We start from the raw sequence: 23,768 nt of genomic DNA, 5'->3' as shown, positions 1-23,768 counted from the left end.
CATCAGAGAGCCCGGCGCGGAGCGGACGGTTCTTGATGAGACTGAATGACCAAGTCGCTGCACATTATCCCACTTATTACACGGCCATGTACTAAACTAACAAACTAACGACTCGACTCCCAATATTAATTGAAATTATTTTATTGACTTAAAAATGATTGTATTTCTTCCGCTTAGAAAACAAAAACCCATTCCACGGAGCACCAACAGCTGGAACTGCAACAACAACAACTTTATAGCAGCACTCGGCACTTTCCAACTCTGTTCACAGTTTCTGATCCACTAACAAGTCCCTAAACTCTGCAGAGCCCATACCGTGTTCCTGTTAGTTTACTTCCTCTCTGCCTTCTTCCGTCTTTCACCCTCTTTTACTTTCTCTTTCTTGATCCTCCTTAGCAACGGCAGGAACTGCTTCGATAGCGTTTCTGCTGACCTTTTTGATGACAGATTTGAAAACATCGTTGCTTGCTTTAAAAGTAGCACAATTCATTATGTCAAACCTTGGAAAGTATCTACATATCCCTGACCTAATGCCAAAGGAACTGGCAACTGAATATGTGTCGCCGCTTGATGTCTATGTCTAGACCCCTGCGTAAAAAGGAGGGTTTCTGCCCCGTTACTTCTCCGCTGTTCCCTTGTCCCAGTGCCAAACTGTATACAGTTCAATCGAACGGACTTCTTTGTGCAGATGTGAGCGTCCTTAACAACGGTCAATATGTCCTTGACAGCGGTCTGTCTGTTCTGGATTAACAACGTGTCACGTGTTCTGAATTGACCAATCAGAATCGAGTATTCAACTAAGCCATTTAATAAGAATAGTAAGATGACATCAACTATGGTTTCAGTCACTCTGATACAATGTTAACCTAAAAGTGAACATTATATTCTGCACAGAAGGAGAGAATAAGATCATTAGTTAATATTGATTAATTTACAGCATAAACTGGTTAATATCCATGTGTGCAACATCATTGGATGAACCAGATGAATACATTCAAACATGTTGTTCCTGCTTTTGACAGGCAGAGAGCAGCAGCGTGTAAAATGAGCCTCATAACTTAAATCAACCTCATGACAAAATGTATCATTTATTCATCAAACCCATCCTTTTAGAGCCCCACATGTCATCTGCATTTTTTAACATTTTACGCCGCACATAAATCTAGATCTGTCTCGGTTTAAATGAGCAAAGACAAAGAAGAGTTTAACATGAAGTATTCATTAAGCATGCTTCATTTATGATAATCCTCTTTCCTCCGTCTCTCTGCAGGACTCCGATAACCCCGACCTCAGGGACCGCGGGTACATCTACTGGCGTCTGCTCTCCACAGACCCAGTGGCTGCCAAGGAGGTGGTCCTGGCTGAGAAGCCCCTGATCTCTGAGGAGACGGATCTGATCGAGCCCACCCTGCTGGAGGAGCTCATCTGCCACATCGGGACTCTGGCCTCCGTCTACCACAAGCCCCCCAGTGCCTTCGTGGAGGGCAGCCGCGGCGTTCAGCACAAGAGACTCACCAGCAGCGCTGGATCGTGAGTCCTCCTTTTCTTTTGAACCAAGCAGGAAATGGGTTTGTTTTACTTCAGAGGATTAAGCTTCTTGATTCTGCTATTATTCGATGCTTTCCATGAGTCGTTTGAATCCTTGAAAGTTGTGAAAAAGGCCTTTTTCATAGTAAAAGGGTTAGGGTTACCTCAAATCAACCTGAATAGATTACATTTAGTTTTGCTGACACTTTTATCCAAAGCGACTTATAATTACAAAAACCATAAAGATTCAAAATCCAATCAACAAGGAAAGGGCAAACCTATTCACTTCAAGCAAGTCATACCGTCGTAAGTGCTGCTGAATTAGTCTGAAGGCCTCAATTAACCTCTTAAGTGCTTTCTTTTATTTAAATGTAATTTGCATAGACATGGGTCATTCCATTTGTATTTTACTTGGCACTTCAGCTCATTGATAAGGCTCAATAGAGTGTTGTGCTCTGCTGTGTTCATGCACTTTGCCATCACTAATGAAACTAATTGAAAAGCCTTCACACATTAAACTCTCTTTCTAAAGCCTTCTGTCTCTCAGTATATATATATATTTGATCGTTAAGAAGGTGTGGGAACCCAATTGTGTTTTCCTTCACAGGGGGTCCGCGGGGTCTTAAAAAGTATTAAAAGTTGATAAATCTATTTAGCAAAAATTAATGCTATTATTTTCCAAGGTATTACATTTTTTAGCTTGTTATCAATAAGTATATGAATTGTCCAAAGACGTTGTATTCCACAGTCTGCCTGAATGTAATCATTGCGTAGGTGTGTAGTGTGATTCTGTGTAGTTTATTTATGGCATCCCGTTGGATTTGACGTCATCTGAACAGGACATCGCACGCTCACTGCTTGATAGCGCACGAAGGTCCGTTTACGCCGGTTGCTAAGCAACATCGTTATGGGGAAATGCAAGTTTGCGTCCAAATGGTTGTAAGATAAGGAGGAAGGACAATCAATACTGTATATAGTCATTGTGAGGTAAAGTGTGTCGCCAAGGTAACCGGTTAGAACTCCAAGTGGCGATGAGGTCTTAAAATGCATGAAAAAGGTATTACATCTGACTTCAGGATTCCTGCATAGACCCTGCTTTAACACACTTTCTAGCAGTTTCAAACTGTGCAGCTCTTCATTCCTTCGTGCCTTTACATGCAACGTATCATATATACACATCTAATTTGCAAAACAGTGATTCATATGAATGACATAAACAAATTAATTTCTTTTGTTTGCATGGTTTTTTCTCCTGCTAGTGGGGAGAGTGTTGAGAGCCCAGATACGGGTTCTGCTGCTGTTTCTGAGGCGCCCACCGCTGTCATCCCATCCCAGGGAGACCTCCTGGGAGATCTGCTTAATCTGGACCTGACCCCCCCCACCAGCACCGGACCCCCACCAGCCGCCGCCCCTGGCATGCAGATGGGAGCTATGGACCTTCTGGGTGGAGGACTGGACAGCCTGGTAGGTCTTCTACACGGCGCCCTTTGAGTAAAGCTATCAGGTCCTGAAAGGCCATCACACATCTTTATTTATTTAAATAATTGGCTTCATTTCAATGATAGATAGATTATAGACACACACACACACACACACACACACACACACACACACACACACACACACACACACACACTTACTTTATTGATCCCAAATTGGGAAATGTTTGCATTGCAGCAGCATAAAAAGACAATTGACAGTAACAAAATATAAAGCAGTGGGACATGGAGACAGTAGATAGATATTTCACATTTTGTCACGGCAGCTATGTGTTCAGGCAGACGTGGAAACGTATAAACATAAATAAGGAAAAACGATAAACAGCAAATATTCATACATATCTAGATATATACAGTAGAAAAGTCATGTACCACAAAGAACACACAATATAACATGTTCTTGATAAGTTGGAGTGTTCTATAAAAGACAGATTTACAACAGCAACAGAAATATAGACCTATATTACAGGAACATCTATTTTTCTTCTTTCCTCCCTTTTCGGTGCTTTTCTTATAATTTTTCTCTTGAACTCTGCTGTGTTTTCCTTCCTTTCGTTCATTGCTGCACCTGCAGATGGGGGATGAGTCTGAGCCGGTAACTACATGGAGGGAGAGGGCAACATTTTTTGTAAACCATGTCAGGGCATTTCAGAAGATTGATTTAATCACTGCTGTTTTTAAGTTCTCATGACATTTCCATCCATCGTCTGTCATCGTTTATCTCTGTGACATCTACAGTAAGCATGCTGTTAAATCCTCAAGTCCATCTCTTTTCTTATCTCTGGGCTCTGGGGTGTTTTTCAACCAGCCGCCCATCCCCCTGCGGACGGACACCCCTCAGTCTCCTCAGCCCCCGCATCAGTCCCCATCGCCCCCAGATTACAGCCCCACTGAGGTTGCTCCTGGAGACCACACTGGATCAGTAAATGAAACAGCCTATAACCCCTCTTATCCCCTGTTGAACCACTGTGTTCTCTGCGTAGCCCCCCCCCCCCCCTCTCTCTCTCCAGACGTGATCCGTACATGTGTAAATGTAGTGTTAGATGGTTTGTGTCCCACTCCATTCGGGGTGAGATTTGAATCTTAAATCTTACCTTTTTTTGTTTTTGCTGCAAAATATTGTCCTCCATGCACAGTAGTGTGTGGAGTCACTATATTGCACCACTTGTTCAATGTACCCCCAACCTTGTCATCAGTCAATAGAAACCTTTAGTGAGTAGCATTTGAACACACCACTCATCCTGACTTGTACAGGCAGCTAAAGGTCAGTTACATCAAAAGAAAACCCTCCTCTACCTCGATCTACTTCCTCTTGCTGTCTCCTGTAAACAGTGAATCCTCATAGCCACCATTAATCATACATGTCGTAGACCCTCACCCCCATTCAACCATCCTCCAGGATATGATTTAATGTCGTACCATTAAATAACCTGAATCTTTTTGTGCTTCTTCCCTTCCCACAAAGCTTGGCGGAGACATTGGAGGAAGTCCTGCTGTGAGTCATCTTGTCTGAGTTTTTGTTGATTTTAGATTTCTCAGTACTAAATGCTGTTGAGATGTGTGAGAGTAACGTGTTGCATTGCGGCCCACAGATGGGGGCTGGTTTCGGAGCTCCTCCGGCTGCAATGCCAGCTTCCTTCAACGCCCCCATCAGCGGCGGTCTGGACGACCTGTTTGATCTCGGAGGTGGTGGTATGACGATGGGAACCTACATCCCCCCTAAAGCAGTGAGTCTTGATAACCTGGGATGTGACATATGTATGACTCGGCCTATCATAACAACCTCCGACAACATCATCTCGGACCCAAACCATGTTCTGAACAACGAATATGAACTGCTACCATCTGATCGGAGATACAGGGTCCCGCGATTCAATATTCAGACTGAAGCATCCTTTGTACATCAGTCAATCCTCACAGTACACACAGCTGAATCCCAGAACAAATGTTTTCTCTCAGTAATTATGTTAAATGTTTGTTTGCTTTTCATGCGTCTCCACATTTGTATATGTTGATGTTACACATGGAGCTTCTGTGACGCAAGTCAAATTTCAGACTTGATCTGACCAATAAAGTATTATCGTATCGTATATTACAAAAATACATGAATGTCGGGTTCCCTAATAAGTGAACTGATCTCTGTCCAGGTTTGGCTGCCAGCCATGAAGGCCAAGGGTCTGGAGATATCGGGCACTTTTGTCCGCCGCTCTGGGGTCATCCAAATGGAGATGACACTCAACAATAAAGCTATGAGTGTCATGAGTGATTTTGCCATCCAGTTCAACAGAAACAGGTAGGATCGCCGGCTAAGAAAGTGCTGATATTCCTGTATAAATACACCTGTTGTGACTCTGGTTTCCCCTCCTCGCTGCTCTGTAGCTTTGGTCTGGCTCCGGCTGGTCCCCTCCAGATCCTCACTCCTATCAGTCCGAACCAGAGCATTGAGGCCGCGCTGCCGCTCAGCACCGTGGGGCCCGTCATGAAGATGGAGCCGCTCAACAACCTGCAGGTAACCCCTTCAGGTTATTCATTCCCCCGGGGTTTGATGTGACTGTGCTGTCGTTTTAACGCTAGCATTGCATCCCTGCTTCTTCTAGTTTTCATTTATGAATCGGGACTGAATCTTCGTCACAATGAATTGTTAGCAACATAATTGTCAGGGGGCGAGTACAGTTTTGAAGCACTATGTAATGTTTGCCAAATTCACCCCTCACACATTTTGTGACTGCATAAATGAAGACTGGGTAAGCAGCCAAAGCAGTTGGTGATAAACTGCCAACGATTAGCTGTTTTCAGGGTTGAGTTTTGCAGTAAAGCATTTCAATCTTACGGTGGAAATGTGGAATAACACATCGTCAAACATAAATGCATTCAAGCATGTGTGCTGTGGGCTAGAGGTCAGAGGAGCACATGTTCAATTAATTTACTTTATTGCATATAAAACGCAACAATACTTACTATAATATAAAATGCTTATATAGCGGCCCACAATTCGTAGTTGAGAGTTTTTTAAGTTAATAAAAAAAGAATAAAGTAAAATTCCAAAATAACCAGAATACCTTAAAATAGGCAAAATTCAACTTCTTAGACATTTGGCTTTTTTTAATTATGCTGAGTACAGAATTAAAACATCAAAATGCTTCATGGCTGGAATATTCACGGCCCTGGCTGTTCCTCTTTGGGACATGAAGGTGTTTCCTGGACGATACGACCATGTGTCTGAAGAGATAAGTCATGTATGTAGCTGTGTTTCAGCTTTACTGTGGAATCCCCCTGTTGAGAATAAAACAGAATTAAAACGTGAAACAACCTCGGGAGCGGTTATGATAACTTTTAAATAAAGAGCAGCAGCAGAGGATGGCTTGTTTTTGATCAGGGTGTTTCTTTTAATTGGGTACAGCTGAGGAGGAGGGGGAGGGGGGGGGGGTGTGCAGCTGGAAAGAGAAGATAAGAGTGTTGAGGCAGCTGATAGAGGGGGCGGGGCAGTCATTAGTGCACACGGCCCCTTTGTTTCCTTCGGCCTCAGGAGCCCTGCTAACCTTTCTGCTGCCTCCAGAGCGGCTTTGATGTTTCTATCGGCTGCTCCAACAGACCTTTCATTCTCAGACTTTTTATTGTGTTGATGAAAGATATTAATGTCACAGAATATTATTTTGAGGGTCTGTTGTTTACTAGGAATGTCACAATACCAGAAAGGTTGTTTTTCTACACCAATACCAGTGAAATTCCACGATCCTCTATTCAAAATAAAATATTGATTCAACATGGACTCCTTTTTCCCGTTTGCTTACTGCTTTCTTTAAGGAAGTGAAACCGCGCACAATTCCCGTTTTTTAAATATCAATATCTATTTGCATCAAACCACTTTATTTATTCAAGTTTCTCTCAAAAACCACATTTTATAAAATGTCATTTGAACACGTCATGATAACATAATAATTTGCCTTCGCCTAATGCCATTATAACATTTGTTTTCTGAAAGTGTTGATCGCACCACAAAGGTCAATAAACCAACAAAGTCAATAGCACCTCTGTTAGCTGCTGCTCTCGGCTAATGCTAACTAGCTTTACTCCTGCTAATGTCAACAATCTTGGTTGTTTATATTGTAACAGGGGAAGAAATGGTCGCATAGGATGAATTGATAATAAGTTCCCAGTTTTTTTGCTCCCATAATGTTTTCTTAAAGGACACTTGCTAAAAAGATTTATCTGTGATTTTGCAGCTACTGTAGAAAAACACGTGCTGTCACATTTTCTGAATTTTGACATGTTATTGGTACGGAAGGATTAGTCTCACAACATCCCTAGCTTGTGTTGGCCTGCTGAGGTGTGTTAGTAAAACGTACTATGTAATTGATCAATAAATCCACCACTGTCACTTGAGGGGCTAAATCAGACAGATCACCTCTTGCAGTAGAAACTAGAAGACATTGTTACAGCTGTCTCTTTATAATGTATGACTTTTTCCTGCGTTAGGTACCACACTAAATTAATTGATCTTATAAAGTATGTCAGCTAGGGCTGCTCGATTATGTCAAAAATCATAATCTCGATTATTTGGGTCAATAATTGATATCACGATGATTAAAAACAATTATCCATTTACTTTGAAAACATCAATTTATTGGAGAAATATTTTTTGAACAGTATGTTTTGAACAGTTGATTACCCTAAAAAAATAAAAATAATAATAATAATAAAAAAAATAATCGTTATATTTCGATTACGTTGTTTTCGTAATCGTTGCAAGCCATAATCGTAATTGCGATTTAAAATACGATTAATTGAGCAGCCCTAATGTCAGCTAACCTCCTCATAATTATACTTTATAGCAGAGCTCTTGTTTACAAACACACAGAGAAGCTTTGGTATCATTTGTCGTTTACTGGCAGTCCTTCATTGCACCCAGGAACAAGACTCTCTAATAAATGATTCATCAAAAGTCATTATTTCGCTCTCCTCTGGCTGAACTCTCTGTCCTTCTGTCAGCACTTGTCCGTTGAGCAGCCGATCGATATCACACCAAACCCCAGTTGTTCTCGTGTTTCAGTGTCTTGTTCTTCTGCCACCAGAGCCCACAGACTGTTACGGTTCCTCTCTGAGGAGCTGATGACTTGCTTTCTTTTTTTAGATATAGACTTCTGTTATGTGCCATCTTATCAGTTGTTATGTCTTTTTTTATTTTTTTTATTTTATTTTTAATCACTGTCTGCTATTCTTATCTCGTCTATTTTTATTCACAGCCGATAAAAATAACCGTATCCTAAAGGCTTTTTGTGGAAACTGTTATCTTTACATATCTAGCTTGTAAGTTAAGTTCATATTAATGGCATATAAAGACTGAGACACAATATGACAGGAGGGAGGTTATGAACATTGAGGATACAGGATTGCCTCTCTGTGAGAGAGAGAGAGTTAAGTCCCGTCCACACACAGGCATGAAAAAAATCTTTCAAAGCTTCGCCCATTCACTTGAATGGGGTGACGTAGAAGATTTGTAATCTTCGCCGAACTGCATTGTGGGGAGCATGGCTTTGCAAGCATCGTGAGCATCAAAAGTTGAGCAATGTTCAACTTTTGATGCTCCGTCCCGATGCTTTCGAAGCTGGCATGAGACAATCAAATCCCGTTTATGCAAATCCCGCCAGTGCAAGCGCTAGCCAATCAAATCGCGTGCAAGCTGGGAGAGCCAGACCGCAGTTCATTTCCTCATATTCCAAACGAGATATTACGGTAGCAAATCACCCGGTTCTTTACGACCAGAACTATTTACCGGGATACAAACCGGAGGAACCAGGCATGGAGGGAGGTGGCAGAGACAGAGGGTGAAACTGGTAGGTTTTCGCTTGTTTGGGGATTTTATATCCAGTTTACTTCGTTTTAACATTGCTATTGCTTTGTACGTCGGGGGCGGGAGATTCATTTGATTGGTTGTTGGTCGCGTTGCTCGCAAAAAATCGCCAAGCTTCAGACACGCCCAGCATCAAGATTCATTTCATGCCTGTGTGTGGACGGGCCGTTACACCCAGAGGATGGTTGCCCTCTTGTTCAGTAAACAGCACGCAGACCCCAGCAATGCCAATCCTTGAAGGGCACTTGTAAAGTAATTACCTGTGTTCTGCTTCTTGTTTCTCCTCCTGTCCTCCCCCCCCCCCCCCCCCCCCCCCGGATGTAATCACTCTCGCAGGTGGCTGTGAAGAACAACATTGACGTATTCTACTTCAGCTGCCAGTACCCCATCAGCATGCTGTTCCTGGAGGACGGGAAGATGGGTGAGTGTGTCCCTGATAAACCTCTTCACTCAAACCAGCTGACGTCACCAACACACACATCATCAGCCATTGTTGAGGCTGTGCTGACTATGTGTAGCAGTGTGTGACGTACAGTAGGTGCGTGTGTGTGACGTAGGTGCGTGTGTGTGTGACGTAGGTGCGTGTGTGTGTGCCTGCACTCGTTCACCTTGTATGCTGCACCGTCGCTCCTACACTGTTCACCCGTGCCAACATTTCCTTTTTGATGTTTTTTTGATTGAATCTGTTGAAACACGAGGCCCTTTCTCCCGGTGGAGCCTCAAAAGCGCAGCTGGAAACCCTTTTGTTTAATGTAGAATCAAACAATTTTGTAGGGCTTTGACAAATTTACGTTAGAAGCTTCTTCACCTTTAAAAACAATCGTCTATTTGGATGAAGAGATTCATCGGATTAGTGTAGTTACATAAATGTAATTTCGATTTCTGCTTGAATTCAGCATTATTACAGGAGTAAGCATGTTGCTTTGGAAAGATTAAGGCCAACCAATATGCATTGAAGTGGAATACTGAGTTTGATAAAATCATGCTATGAATGATGGAAATGATAACATCTGTCGTTATTCAATACATTTTGACTTTTGGACTTAACAACCTTCTTGACTTTGTGGAAATGTTTGTATTACACAACTCAGAAACAATCCTGTGCACCACCACTGGAAACTAATCCTACAAATGAAACGATAGTATAAGTGTATCCTAATCTTTATCTGCATCTGTGCATAAATATCTGGTTTAAACAGTATAAGTAGACAGCGATACAATACAGAGCATCAAACTGTTTTTTAAATGTTGATACTGTGTGCGCTTCAGTCTGTCTTACAGTGATTGTGTCTCTTGTCCGCAGAGCGCCAGGTGTTCCTCGCCACATGGAAAGACATTCCTAATGAGAACGAGTCCCAGTTTCAGATCAAAGACTGCCATCTCAACTCAGGTGAGACGGGAGGAAAGGGAACAGAGTTACGCCTGAATTCACTACACGGTGCAGCCATATCCTGCTGCTGAATGTGAGGAGCAGGGGCAAATTCAGATACACGCTAATGAAGCAAAACACATTTAATGAGAACTCATCAGCTGCAGTCCCCTATAGTTCAGTTTTAGAAAAGCGTGAGAACAGCTGGACTGGAGGAGAATTCCTAATGACAGCTTAATGGAGATTTCCCCTCACAGATTACATTTGTCATGAACAAAGAGAGAGACTTTAACATCCTTCTGGGAAGCAGCGGCAAGACGGAGGCTGAGGAGGAAACTTAGTTCTGAATGACTTTCTTAGACTAAGTCTTTGTCTGGAGTGATGTTTCAATGGATGACAAATAAATCCTTCATTCTCTTGAACATTTAATGATCTAACACTAAAAATGGAAAGTGTAACTGCAGGGAGACATTTAACAATTAGACTTTTCTTAATGTTTGATGATTATGTTCCTACAACAGATGCAGCCTCCAACAAACTGCAAGGTAGCAACATCTTCACCATAGCTAAGCGTACCGTGGAGGGGCAGGACATGCTGTATCAGTCGATGAAGCTCACCAACGGCATCTGGGTGCTGGCTGAGCTGAGGGTGCAGGCTGGAAACCCAAACTACACAGTGAGTACTCCAGTGTTAGCTGAATGCATGAGTTCCAGTCAATCACTGCTGTGCTGTTGGGTTTATGACCAACAGAGGTAGCTGGTGAGAGAAATAAGGGTTTGATTAAGGGTTGGTTTTACCCTCATACTGTCATACATTTCAATATTAAGGGGAGTTGAATTTGTTCAACTACAACTCTGTTTTCACCTGTCTCGGTGTAAAATGCCCACATTGCTCAGGACTGATATGTTTCTCTCTGTTGGCATTCTTTAGTTTTTTCCCGTTAAATGCCAGAAAATGTTGTTTGCATAACAGATTGTAAAGACATATTTTTAATTCATGATGCTGGGCTATATAAGTAGGGATGGGTATCGTGTGACATGTATCGATTCCGGTTCTGCTTATCGATTCCGGTTCTTATCGATTCCCCGTTTCGATTCCAAAATTGTAAAAGCAAGAGGTCAAACGTTCAGATGACAAAAATATCTTTATTCTTTTAAGCTTTAACTGACATTTTTACAAATAAAAAATATTCATGCAATACAAATGTACTGCACAATAGCTGTGTTTTATTTTAACTGAGCTATGCCTGTGGAAAGCTATTAACAGGCATTGCATTGCACTGTGCCTTGTCTTTTTCTTTGTTAGTGTAGTGGAGTCTCACTTTAGAGCGTTTACCGCGATCCATCTTTGGTGTTATGAAGTGACAGTTCGTGAACTGTCTACGGGAGGGCGGGGGGAGCCTCGCTGCCGGGCAACTGTGGACCTCTGTCGCCTGTCAACGCAACTTACATGATGCCGTTTAAAAAAAATAAGGGCGGTGCCGGACGTCAGCGTCAACGGCCTGCTGACGACTGGCCGTTCTGTGATTCTCCAGAACACACAGATGGCCAATCCGCCCTTACCCTGTATTCCACGGCCGCGGCGACCCGTGGAATACAGGGTCTACCGCGTTAAGGAACCGTTAAGCAGAACCAAAATTGTGTATTTTGTATGGGTACCCGGTACCCGGCATTTTCTTATCGGTTCTCATCTGAACCGAGTTTCGGTTCACAACCCTGTATATAAGTTACATTTGATTGTACATTTATCATCATAGAAAGTCCTAAAAGCTGACTGGAACTAGGGAGATTAGAAAGAGTAGAAGCAACCATGACGACAAGTGAAGTTCATTTGTTGATAAGTACCACTGTGACTCTGTTTGCAGTTAAAATTGTGTTTTACTTTTTTTTTTACTACTTTATAAATATGTTTTTCTTTTATGCACTCTACAAACCATACTTTTATTTGTTATCGTCTTGTTTTGAAATAAGTTTTGTAACTTGTTGATTTTAACACAGCATCAACTAAATCTCTACCATCATTTTATATAATTTCAGTGTTACAGGAGACACAATTATAATACAAAAAATAGTTAAATTAAATTGAAATACGTTTTATTCAAAAGAGGTTCTTATCTATGCTTGAAATCTATTCAGGCAGTACCTTTTTTAATCCACTGTGCTGTGTGCACAGACTGATGCTATCTCTAACATAGCACTTACCCAAACTTTGATATCTGGAGCCTTAGCTACTTCTGGAGTCACAACAACCATAACAACTGAAAACAACAGAGATCTGTCCCGTAATAAATCAAAGGAGTTGCTGAACAGAACCAGGTCATACATACAGTGTCGGAAAGTTCCCGCTTCTATTGTGAACTTCTGCACAGAACTTCAGTCCGACGTGTTGAATTATGTCATTATGATGGAGTTCAAAAAATACTGTCATCACTGCACGTCAGGTCAGAGAGAAAATGACACAGCAGAGACGTGACGGGGATTGATGTGCAGTAATGAATGCAGTAGTGTGTATGTATGTGTGTGTGTGTGTGTGTGTGTGTGTGTGTGTTCTCCATTGTGTTGCTTTGTCAGCGTGCCACACTCTCCACTCTTGATGGATTGTGTTTGCCTTTGAAATTGTGCACCACTGGTCCAGAAGGATGACATTGGGTGACCGCCCCCCCTCCCAGCCCATCACTCAGTCTGCTCCCACTTCATGTTTTTATTCATAAGGTGGCATTAACTGTCTTTTTGTTCTGACCGGTCTAGACCAGTCAATCTGTAAGTCACTCTGTTCCCGCTCATTAAATCTTCAGGATTCATCGCCATCGTTTCGCCTAACAAAAGAGCCTTTGAAATATACGACTTGAGGAGTATTAACTAGTTATAAAGAATAATATACATTTACTTAAAGGTCACCTATTGTGCAAAATCCACTTTTTCATGTCTTTTATACATAAACATCTCTCTGAAGAACCAGCACCTTACTGTGGTGGAGAGGTTTGTGTGCCCTGATGAACCTGGGGGCTGTGTTGTCTGGAGCCTTGTGTTCCTGGTAGGGTCTCCCATGGCAAATTGGCCTCAGGCAAGGGGCCAGACTAAGATTGGTTCAAATACCTCATGAAAGAAGACACAGGAAGTGAGGATACCTGGCCCGGAGGAAGCCCGGGGTCCCCTTCTGGAGCCAGGCCCAGAAGGAGGACTCGTCGTCTGTTGGCCGGACATGCCACGTAGCCCGGCCGGGCACAGCCCGAAAAAAGGCAACGTGGGCAACACCTCCGCTTCTCCGTCCCGCGGGCCCACCACCTACGGGAAACAGCGATGGGGTCGGGTGCGCTGCCAGAAGGGTGGCAGTGAAAGCAGAGGGTCTCAACGGACCAGACCCGGGCGACAGAAGCTGGCTCTGGGGACGTGGAACGTCACCTCTCTGGGGGGAAGGAGCCGGAGCTTGTGCGGGAGGTGGAGAGTTACCAGTTGGATCTGGTTGTGCTCACCTCTACGCACAGCGTCGGCTCTGGAACCTTACTTCTGGATAGCGGTTGGACTCTATTCTTCTCCGGAGTTGCCCAAGGTGTGAGGCGCCGGGGGGGTGTGGGGATACTCACAAGCCCCCGGTTGGGTGCTTCTTTGTTGGAGTTTACCCCAGTGGACGAGAGGGTCGCCTCCCTAGGCCTGCGGGTTATGGGGGGAAAAACTCTGACTGTTGTTTGTGCTTATGCACCAAACTCTTTAATCTTGCTGGGAGACTTCAACGACCATGTGGGCAATGATGGAGACACTTGGAGGGGCGTGATTGTGAGGAACGGCCCCCCTGATCTGAACCGGAGTGGTGGTTTGTTACTGGACTTCTGTGCTAGTCATGGATTGGCCATAACAAACACCATGTTCGAACATAAGGATGCTCATAAGTCTACATGATACCAGAGCACCCTAGGCAGAAGGTCCATGATCAATTTCATTATCGTATCATCGGACCTAAGGCCGTATGTTTTGGACACTCGGGTAAAGAGAGGGGCGGAGTTGTCAACTGACCACCATCTGCTGGTGAGTTGGGTCGAGTGGCGGGGGAAGCCTCTGGACAGACCTGGTAAGCCCAAATGTGTAGTGCGGGTAAACTGGGAACGTCTGGAGGAGGCCCAAGTTCAGGAGGCCTTCAACTCACACCTCTGGCGGTTTGTAGATTTGGAGAAGGCGTAGGACCGCGTTCCCTGGGACTCACTGTGGGAGGTGCTGCAGGAGTACGGGGTGAGGGGGTTTCTGCTCAGGGCCATCCAATCTCTACTCCCAAAGCGAGAGCTGTGTCCGGGTCTTCGGCAGTAAGTCGGACCCATTTCCGGTGAGGGTTGGCCTCCGCCAGGGCTGGGCTTTGTCACCATTCCTGTTTGTAATATTCATGGTTAAGATTTGTTTTGAATTTAATTGAGCCGTCCCTTATAGATACTGTCTTTTTACGTTAGTGAGCCGGATCATTTGGCTCAGCTCTCTTAAAGCGCTGGCTGTTTCGGCTCCCAAACGCCCCCCCCCCCCCTCCAAATCGCGCACGTTCCCTGTTGTCCTTGAGCAGGCACCTTCGATGTCGGAGAAACGATCTTCAATACCTACTCCGAAAATAATCCCAACAGACTCCTTTGCCCCTCCAACAGAGGGATGTCCTTGTCCTTTTTCCTTTTCGTAATTTCAAGCGATAAAAACTCTCGATCTTCTCTCGAATTATTAATATTTTTGGACGCCCTCGGCTCGCGTACAGGGCGTCCCGAGCTGAATAAGGGCGTCAAATGACGGCAAGACGCCCCCCTGGCGGAAACGCTGATTCAGCGACATGTTTTGTATATATCTGAGACCTATAATATATTGATGAAAACCAGTATAATAGGGGACCTTTTTAAGTGTAAGATTTTCCTTTTTTTAATGATTATTTGTTGAAAAATCTTTCAGCTAGAGGCAGTGTGCCTTTTTCATTTTGATGATTTGTTGCTTTTTATTTCCCCTGTGTCTGTTTTCATCTGCTACTGTTCCTGTCCTGTACTCCTTTTGTCTTTTTCACTTCTTGGTCATTTTTTTTATTAAAATAGTTTATACTCTGGGCTGGTAATGCTCCTCTACTTTTTGTAGGTGGATCATAAATAGTTTATGTAAATGGAGATGCATGTACACAGTGTGTGTTCGCTGCTGCCTCTCTGTTGGCACGGCACATTAAAGCCAAGCTGCAAAAGCCTTTCGTCTGCAGCTATTTTTAGACCTGAAGAAGTAAAGCTCTGCCTCTGCGTTTTTTATTCTGGCTTTTATTGGGCTTCTCAAGACAAGACATCAAAACAAGTATAATTCATTCAAAAGAGGTCACGTTTTATTTTGCTGTTTACCCGTAATGTTCCAATATCTCAAAGCATGATTGGCTTTAGCTATACAGTCAGTAGTATAACTTCATATTGATTCTGGCTGGATTTTATTACATGCATCAACAGCCGTGTTAATTGACACTAAAACCCAGCGTTTTTCAAAGTGTGGGGCGTGCCCCACTGGTGGGGCGCAGGGATGTGATAGGTGGGTCGCAAACGGACGACGATGAACGGGAGATTTATTTATTTATTTATTTTTAAATTTAAATACATTTTTTGGACCTCAGGCCAGAAACGAACCTGGGTCCTCGCGGGCGGTAGTGGACTGTTACAGCCGGAGACTCTCTAACAGCGGTGGACTTTCACAGCGCCACTGCGCCGGACCCGCCGGAGCCACGGGGTGTTTGCGGCGGCGGATGCGGTACCGGCACAGCGGTGCTTTGAAAGTCCACGTCCCACCGACAGCAGCGGCCCACCGGGATTAGTCCCAAATCTCCCGATGGCCAATCTGAGCCTGCTCGCACACACACACACAACTGAAACCAAAATAATTTACAGACATATGTAAAAATCTCTCATACACCCATGTGAAACGCTCTCACACACACAACAGCGTTGCAGTCGGGAAGAAAAGCAATGTGGAGCGGCCCCTCACCACTTCGTAAGGAGTTTAACAGTGACACTCGAAATCCTGTTTGTGTCCCCCCACTTAACAAATAGGCCTATGTTTATTATTATTTTTTAACGCAAGCAGTCATCGCCACGGAGGAGCACACAGCCTCTGAGTTATCAGGGTTGTGTTCAAGAAATGTAAGAAGACGTATCTTTGCCCCTTCTCAGCGCTACACAGCTGCATCATGCCGCTCTGCTCCTCTTTATGACGGTTTTACTAAAGGCACGGACACACCGGGCCCATTATCGGCGTCGGTGGGCGTCAGGCCGACGATGAGCGTCGACACGCCCTACTCAGATTGGTGTGTTCCACACAGTGGGGTCTTTTCAGCCGTGCCGGCGCCTTTTCGGCCAAAAACCAGCCGATGCAACATGTTTGCTTGCATGTTGAATCGACGGGCAGTCGGCAAAATAAAGCACTCTGATTGGCTGTTCAGCTAGCGAATCACTGCATGAGAAGTGAAACGGAAGTGAGGGACCCAAACAAACTATTAAGATTTCATTTAACTCCAGGTCTCGACACAGGCTCTGGAAAGCCCCGTGAGCTTCTCGCTGTAGAGGGAAAATGGAACGCACACGCTGTTTGTTGTTTGTTTATGTCACACAGTCTGTCTTCCGGTTGTTGCCTCTTTTGAATGACTAATACACACTACCGCCGCCTGCTGGTAAGGAGAGTTATTGCCACTCACGCATGCGCAGTTCGTACGTGCTTCTTGGCCGTCGGCTGAAGTCTTTGCGGTGTGTTCCAGTGCGACACATGGCAGAGACGCGAGGCGACGCAACAGTCGGGGTCCGTCTGTGTCAGTTCTTTGTTGCCAGATTGGTGTGTCCGGGCCTTAAGACCTCTGCTGTGTTTTCAGGTTCATTGAAATGATCAGCGTGTCTCCGTCTCTCACTGGAGACTTTTGGGTGGAAAGAATACAGCCATTTTTGTATGAAAGTATTAGAAACAAAGACTTTTTATACAAAGAGTTCATTGTTTTGTGATCATGATTATAAGAAGATCTTAATCCATACATTAATGTCCTTATGATTACTGTGGCTCTGTGTTCCTCATTGTGTCTGTTTACCTTGCATCTATACCTCTAATAGAAAACCAATAATATTGTAGCAGCAAGCCGGGAGAATGCCGCAGTCTCTCGCTCTCTTAATAGCAGGTTCTACTCAGAAGAGCCTCCACATTTCCTCACATCTTACCCCATGCTGACAGGAGAGCGGCTCCTAAACGTTGCCAGCAGCAGCAGCATGTATTCCTAAAGATCCCAGAGTGTGCAGAGGCAACACTTTAGGAGCCATGCAGTATTTCTGCAGCTCTGTGGTACAACACACAGTATCACCTTGTTTTGATATTTGTTTCCGTTGAGATTAATCACCAAATGTCTGGTTAATAATTGGTCACTGTAGACACTGAACAATTAGATCCCATTTGATAAGAAAACAGGAAGAAACAAGTAGAATGTAATGGCTCGAGTGGTCATGAGGTAGTGCTGAGGAGGTTTACTGATTATATTACTAGGGGTAAAAACTCTGCAGTCAAAGTTTCCCTTTTGCAAAACACATATCGCTCCTATAGGCAAGTCTACGGTTTTGAAGTGTATCTAAGTTTCTTTGGATAAGAGCTTCACCAAAGTGACATGCATGTTATATAATGTAATGAACTGGAATTAGGAGGCGTCCTGGTGTTGATCAACATCTCTAGTTTGAGTCCAGCTGGAAGCCTTTCGTTGTGTTTTGTTCCTCGTCTCTCCCTCTCCCCGTCAGCTGTCCCGTCTTTATGAAGGACATTCAGCGCCTAAAACCACTGTTTTACCACTCAAGCTGAAATGCAAAGTCCTTGGATTGACTTCTTCTCTGTCTGCGATGTTTGTAGTCGTCACTCAAAACCAGTTGTCGAGGTTCTGTACTATCCATCAAATATTTTCCACTGGAACAAATGTGATTCTCTGACATGACAGTGATCAAAGCTGAAAGAAACGCACTGAGGAAGAGTGTGTGTGTGTGTGTGTGTGTGTGTGTGTGTGTGTGTGTGTGTGTGTGTGTGTGTGTGTGTGTGTGTGTGTGTGTGTGTGTGTGTGTGTGTGTGTGTGTGTGTGTGTGTGTGTGTGTGTGTGTGTGTGTGTGTGTGTGTGTGTGTGTGTGTGTGTGTGTGTGTGTGTGTGTGTGTGTGTGTGTGTGTGTGTGTGTGTGTGTGTGTGTGTGTGTGTGTGTGTGTGTGTGTGTGTGTGTGTGTGTGTGTTCTCTCTTCCCCACATCAGACATGTGGGTTATTGAGGGCTTCACACCAGAAGGCACAGCTGCAGCAATTCATTAGTGAAGCAATTTGCAATCTTCCAAACTACTTTCCTTTGTATTTATTAATGAATGTAATATCGATCATTTTATTATTCCAAAGCTCCGGCTGTCTGGTGTTCCTCGGTCTGAGTAAATCCTGTCTCTGCAGTGTGTCTGCTGATGGGGAAACACTCTGTGAGCCTCAACCTGCTCCCAGCTGAGACTCACATCAAAGAGTTTTTCCCCCACTGTGTCTATGGCTCTATATTTCTGTCTGACCAGACCAAATTAATGAGAGTTTCAATCCAAAAAAATCCCTTCTGAAATATAATGAAATGTGTCTCCTGTGAAAATGACAAGGACACTTCTGATTATTATCCTTTCTTATACCTATGAATAAATATGAACAATGCTTATGACTGGAAGCGCCAGAATTGCCTTCATTTTTTTATTCCACCTAAAAGTTCAGGAAACTCCAAAGAACATGGCGTTTTTCTTTTTTTAGTTTTCTTGTAAGTTGGGCTATTTTGATTAAATACTTAGACCACAAATAAGGGTTACAGTTCAGCAGGCTATCAAATGACTACATGCTTACACTAACTAGATTAATATGTCTCCTAGTTTTTTAATACGTCAGTCAGTAAAACAACTACTAAGTTTCCACATCAACATATATCAGAAATGTCAATATATGACCTTATTATAGACCCTCCAGAAAAACGTGGCAAAAATCCTTGATTATGATTAAACATGCGGGGTTTTATGTGATTTTATGCGGTGAAATTGCGGGAAGTTGCGAAATATACGAAAAGTTGCGAAATATGCTAAATATGCGGGGGAAAAGAATTAAAAAAAAAATATTGAGCTGTCTTATTTATTCTCTCTCACACACAACCTGCCACTAACGTTAAACCCCTTTACTATTCAATTAAACACATTCAATGTTTATTTATTGTAAAAGCAATTGGGCTATTTTAATCTCTCTCTCTCTCACACACACACACACACACACACACACACACACACACACACACACACACACACACACACACACACACACACACACACACACACACACACACACACACACACACACACACACACACACACTTCTCCGCCTCATTCTGTTTTCATGTACTCGTTTGTTATCTGACCAGCTTCAATCTTGTAGGCTACTCACTTCGTTTCTTGTAGCCCTCGAAACGGTTTTGGAGGTTGATCCCTCGGTGAACGTGAGTTGTTTGGCTTTCTTGTCCGCAGCAGCAGAAAGCATTTTCAAATGTTTGAATGAATCAAAGTGGGTCGCCACCGTCGATTTTCTCTTATGCTCCAACACACAGTTGCACGGGGTGCAGAATAGTTTCCCCCCACTTTTTGCCCGGTCTTTAGTAGAAATGTTCGTTGGTAAATGAGCTCTATACAGTGTTGTTTACATTCTGTGATGCGAGAGCTGATGACGTCACATCAAGACGAGTTCACTTTTTCTTCTTCTCAACTTTGTGTGGAAAAATGCGGGGATTATGCGGCCTTTTGATAAATATGCGGCCTTTTAAAGAATCTGCACCATTTTGCTGATTATGCGGTAAACTCTGCGATCGCAGAATCGCGTTTTTCTGGAGGGTCTATTATTAGGTGTAGTTTGTTAGCTGTAATTCGTCCCTTCATATTTCATCTTCAGATTTACCATGCTGCTGTAGCGAGATCATTTCCCCAATTCTGATCAATCTTATCTTAAAGGCTCATGTGACTTGTTGCTGATGGTGACTGTGAACTGTATTTCTCACAGGAAACGGTTATCTGTTGTGTGTCGTCGTTAGAAACCTTGTTTTGGAACAGAAAACTCATTCTGATCTCTTCTCTTCACAGATCTCTCTGAAGTGCAGAGCTCCGGAGGTTTCTCAGTGTGTTTTCCAGAACTACGAGACAGTGTTGAAGAACTGAAGCCCCGCCCCCCCACCCCCACACAGCTGACCCGCAGACCATGTTACAACCTCTCGCAGTGCAGGAGCCACTTCCTGCTGTGTTGGCAAATTCTTCTGGTTAATCATTTTTCTTTGTCCCGGTCCCACCCGTCACCGCTTGTTTTTCTTTCCTCCGCCTGCAGAAAACCCTCTTCTTCTCTGTCTGCCTGGACTCATCATGTCCCTCTCTCTCTCTCTCTCTCTCTCGCTCTCTCTCTCTCTCTCTCTCTCTCGAGTGTGTTTTCTATCAAATAGTTTCAGGACATTTCCTCACGATACAGTTTCTTTCACTTGGAGCTGGTCCTGCACTCAGCGATGACCTGTCTTCTTTTGGGGCTGCAGTCCTGTGAGAGTTTTCTCTGCATAAATAATTATCTAGCCCCACTTTTCTGCAAATTGGAGACTATTTATAGCGTCTGCGATCACCCGTTGAAATATCTCTGTCGGCATATTTATTTAAGATTTAAATTGCCGCAGTAAAAAGGCTTTAACTCGTCTGCTCTGCGTGAAGTGGCTGTCTGGCCCTTAGAAGAGACTCATAGAAGCTTCCAAACTACATTATAGTTTTATTGTCTTCGTCAATCTTTTGTCTGTTTTCTTTAGTGTTTAGCAGTGGGTTCGGATCCTCTGCTGTCTGAGAGCAGAATGTGAGCAACGCTGTTTGATAGACTGGCAGCCGTCGTCCATTGTTTGCTCTCTCACTTAGTCATTCCATGCTTTGATTTGCGTTTTGTAGTCTTGTTAGTGTTCATGTGGCAAACTGGGAGAGGGTGTTTGTATTTGCTCCCCCCCCCCCCCCCCCCATGCATAAGACAAACACTCTCTGCCACTTGGCTCTCTCAGCCCTCTCATCGCAGCCTCTCAGCACTCTGGCCACCTGAGATGAAGGTTCAGGTGAGAGAACTCTAAGCGTATGATGCCATGGTTTGAGTAATAAGTGTGAGTGTAGGTAGCACACTGCGTACATCCAGCGTCCCTTGTTCTACCTGCAGACTCGACCCGGTTCATTGTTCCCCCTTCTATCCGAGTCATTACATCCAGGTCCTTTTTATCGACTCTACACGATGTATGTTCCCACGCTAACGCCTCACCACGTGTGTGTCTGTGTGTGGTGGCGGCTGATTCCTATAAAATGCTGTAAAAAAAAAAAAAAAAAAGAAGAAAAAAAATCAAATGTATAATCAGAGGTTTTTGATTGAAATGATTTTGTTCATTGTGTGTACATCATAAGAAATATTAAAAGCCTTGATAAATTCACTAAAGAGTTCAGTGTCTTACATTATGAACACAACATCTCGATTCACAAAGATGATGAAACAGAACCAGTGCGTATAGTGCCATAGGTGTCAGGAAAAAAATCACACAATAATTAAGTTGAACAAAACAGTATGTATATGTAAGATATTGTTTTGAACATAACCACTGATGGATTATAAATGTGTCTCACCACTCCCAGTGTCACATGAGGCCAAATGTTATGTCAGTTTATTTGCTGGGTAAACGTCACTTCCCCAAAGCCCCGGGAAGTGTTTTCACAGTCCGTACTTTATAGAGTCGCTGATGACCTTTGGAGTCGCTCACGTCTCCTCTCGTGTTCTCAGCTCTACTCTGACAGACCTGCAACCCTTGCAGCTTTGCAGCCTTCACAGCTTTGCATACAAATGTCAGTGTCGTTCAACCTTCAGCTCTAAGGTAAGTCTGATGTGTATCCACAGCGTGCCGCACCTTAAGGTGGAGCAGCTCCTCTGAAGGGGTGACAGGGTTTTTAATGTCCGAAATACTTGAGAAATCTTAACCAGGAGTTCAACTGCATCGCCTGCTCTGAACACAAAGCTCCCGTCTCCGATCTGTTCCGCTGTGGATAATAAAGGTCAGCTCGATTTGAAAGATGCACCGTCCTCACCGCCCAGAGAGCAGTCAGCGCTGCTTCCAACACACTCTTCTACAAGTGAATAATGATCTATAATATTCACCCCATGTGACTAATGCTTTCCAACAGGGGGCGACACTGCAATGAAATTCGAAAGAAGGCTCAGACCTTATTATAAAAAAAGATTGACTTAAATACTTGTAAAAGTTAATACCCAGAAAGTGATATATAATTATATTGTCCTAATTGTTTTTTATTTCTTTACAACACAACTTCTAAATACTTTGGTTTTTATTATTTAGCGTAAAGGGAGTCTAATCTATAGGATAGGGTTAGAACAGGAATTAATATATATAACCCTACCCCCTATACTAACCCTATAGGAATCAACAGTAACAGTAGGCTATTCAATAAACAGCAGAATTACTCCTCAGTTTTATATTCAATTATTTGATTAATACGTTTTACAGGTGTGTTTTGCTCCTGCAGCAAGGGACTTAAAACATAACGTAATAAACAATGGCATGTTCTTACTGTGACACTTGTTGTTTTCCATGCAGCTCTAATGCAAACAGGCCTTCTTGAGACTGCTTTTAAAACGTATTTCATTTTTGGCCCTCGAGTTTTAAGGCAGCCTTTGCAAAGGGTTTATACATTTACCAAATGGCTGTATTAATAGTCGATGAGTCATTTGCTAATCCTGTCGATTTTGTGAAACGTTTGGCTGGTGTTTATCCTCATGCAGCAGGGCTCTTGATCTCTGTTTTTGACAGATCTTTAATTCACCAGGAAGGAGAGTCCATTGAAGAGGATTACAATCACGTCAAAGTCTGTTTACATTTGTCTTACTCCTTTAGACTTGATTAATTATAGCAAAAAGGGATTCAAGGACATTACATTTAAACAGAAACAATCAACACCAGGTCTATAAATACCTGCCCTTGTGTCTGATTTGTCTTAATTTAGTCAAAAATATGTATAATATCATTGGAAATAATGAAGCCGTAACGATTTAGTTTTGCCCACGGACATGGTTTCATTCAAACAATGTTAGGCCTTTTCCTCAAAATCAAAAAATGTTATGAGCACAGAGAAACTTAAATGTTCCAGTTGATTCATTTGAAATTCACCTTTCCAGATCTGCACAGTGAAGCTAAAACACCCGCAAGAAGGAACAAGTAGAAAAACACGCCTTAGGCCGAGGCATGAGTCTGTAGGCTTTGGGGCCCCTGCAGGGCAAATGCCTATACCTGCCTTATTGAATATCCTGCCTTGATAAGCACCAAACTGGACTACTACCTCCCAATAAACGGTGCTTTAATGAAGTGCTGCATTCAAAAACAATCAGCAGAGGTTACAAGCTCATCTCCCTATATTCTCAGGGCCCAAAAACTTCGTAATGTTTATTCCCCCGACTTGCTATTGTGATTTGC

At 43.3% G+C, this 23,768-nt stretch overlaps 1 protein-coding gene across 5 annotated transcripts in view; it reads left to right on the top strand.

Moving 5' to 3' along the window:
- The window catches only part of ap1b1 (adaptor related protein complex 1 subunit beta 1), a 33,322-nt gene extending 11,683 nt beyond the window's left edge, over positions 1-21,639 (top strand). For 4 of the 5 annotated variants that reach the window (XM_079690111.1, XM_079690112.1, XM_079690113.1 and 1 more), the window contains exons 13-23: positions 1,271-1,530; positions 2,787-2,991; positions 3,601-3,621; positions 4,492-4,521; positions 4,619-4,753; positions 5,174-5,319; positions 5,406-5,535; positions 9,214-9,298; positions 10,181-10,267; positions 10,768-10,922; positions 20,371-21,639. In XM_079690111.1, the coding sequence (XP_079546237.1) occupies positions 1,271-1,530; positions 2,787-2,991; positions 3,601-3,621; positions 4,492-4,521; positions 4,619-4,753; positions 5,174-5,319; positions 5,406-5,535; positions 9,214-9,298; positions 10,181-10,267; positions 10,768-10,922; positions 20,371-20,445 (1,329 nt within the window). In that variant the 3' untranslated portion in view covers positions 20,446-21,639. The remainder of the gene's footprint in view (positions 1-1,270; positions 1,531-2,786; positions 2,992-3,600; positions 3,622-4,491; positions 4,522-4,618; positions 4,754-5,173; positions 5,320-5,405; positions 5,536-9,213; positions 9,299-10,180; positions 10,268-10,767; positions 10,923-20,370) is intronic. The other variant, XM_079690110.1, reaches the window with a different exon arrangement.
- The last annotated feature ends 2,129 nt before the right edge of the window (positions 21,640-23,768 follow it).

This window comes from Notothenia rossii, assembly GCF_949606895.1.
Source record: "Notothenia rossii genome assembly, chromosome: 6".
In the NCBI taxonomy this organism is placed as follows: domain Eukaryota; kingdom Metazoa; phylum Chordata; class Actinopteri; order Perciformes; family Nototheniidae; genus Notothenia; species Notothenia rossii.
The sequence above is the reverse complement of the archived record's forward strand: the minus strand, read 5'-3'. Positions and strand labels throughout refer to the sequence as shown.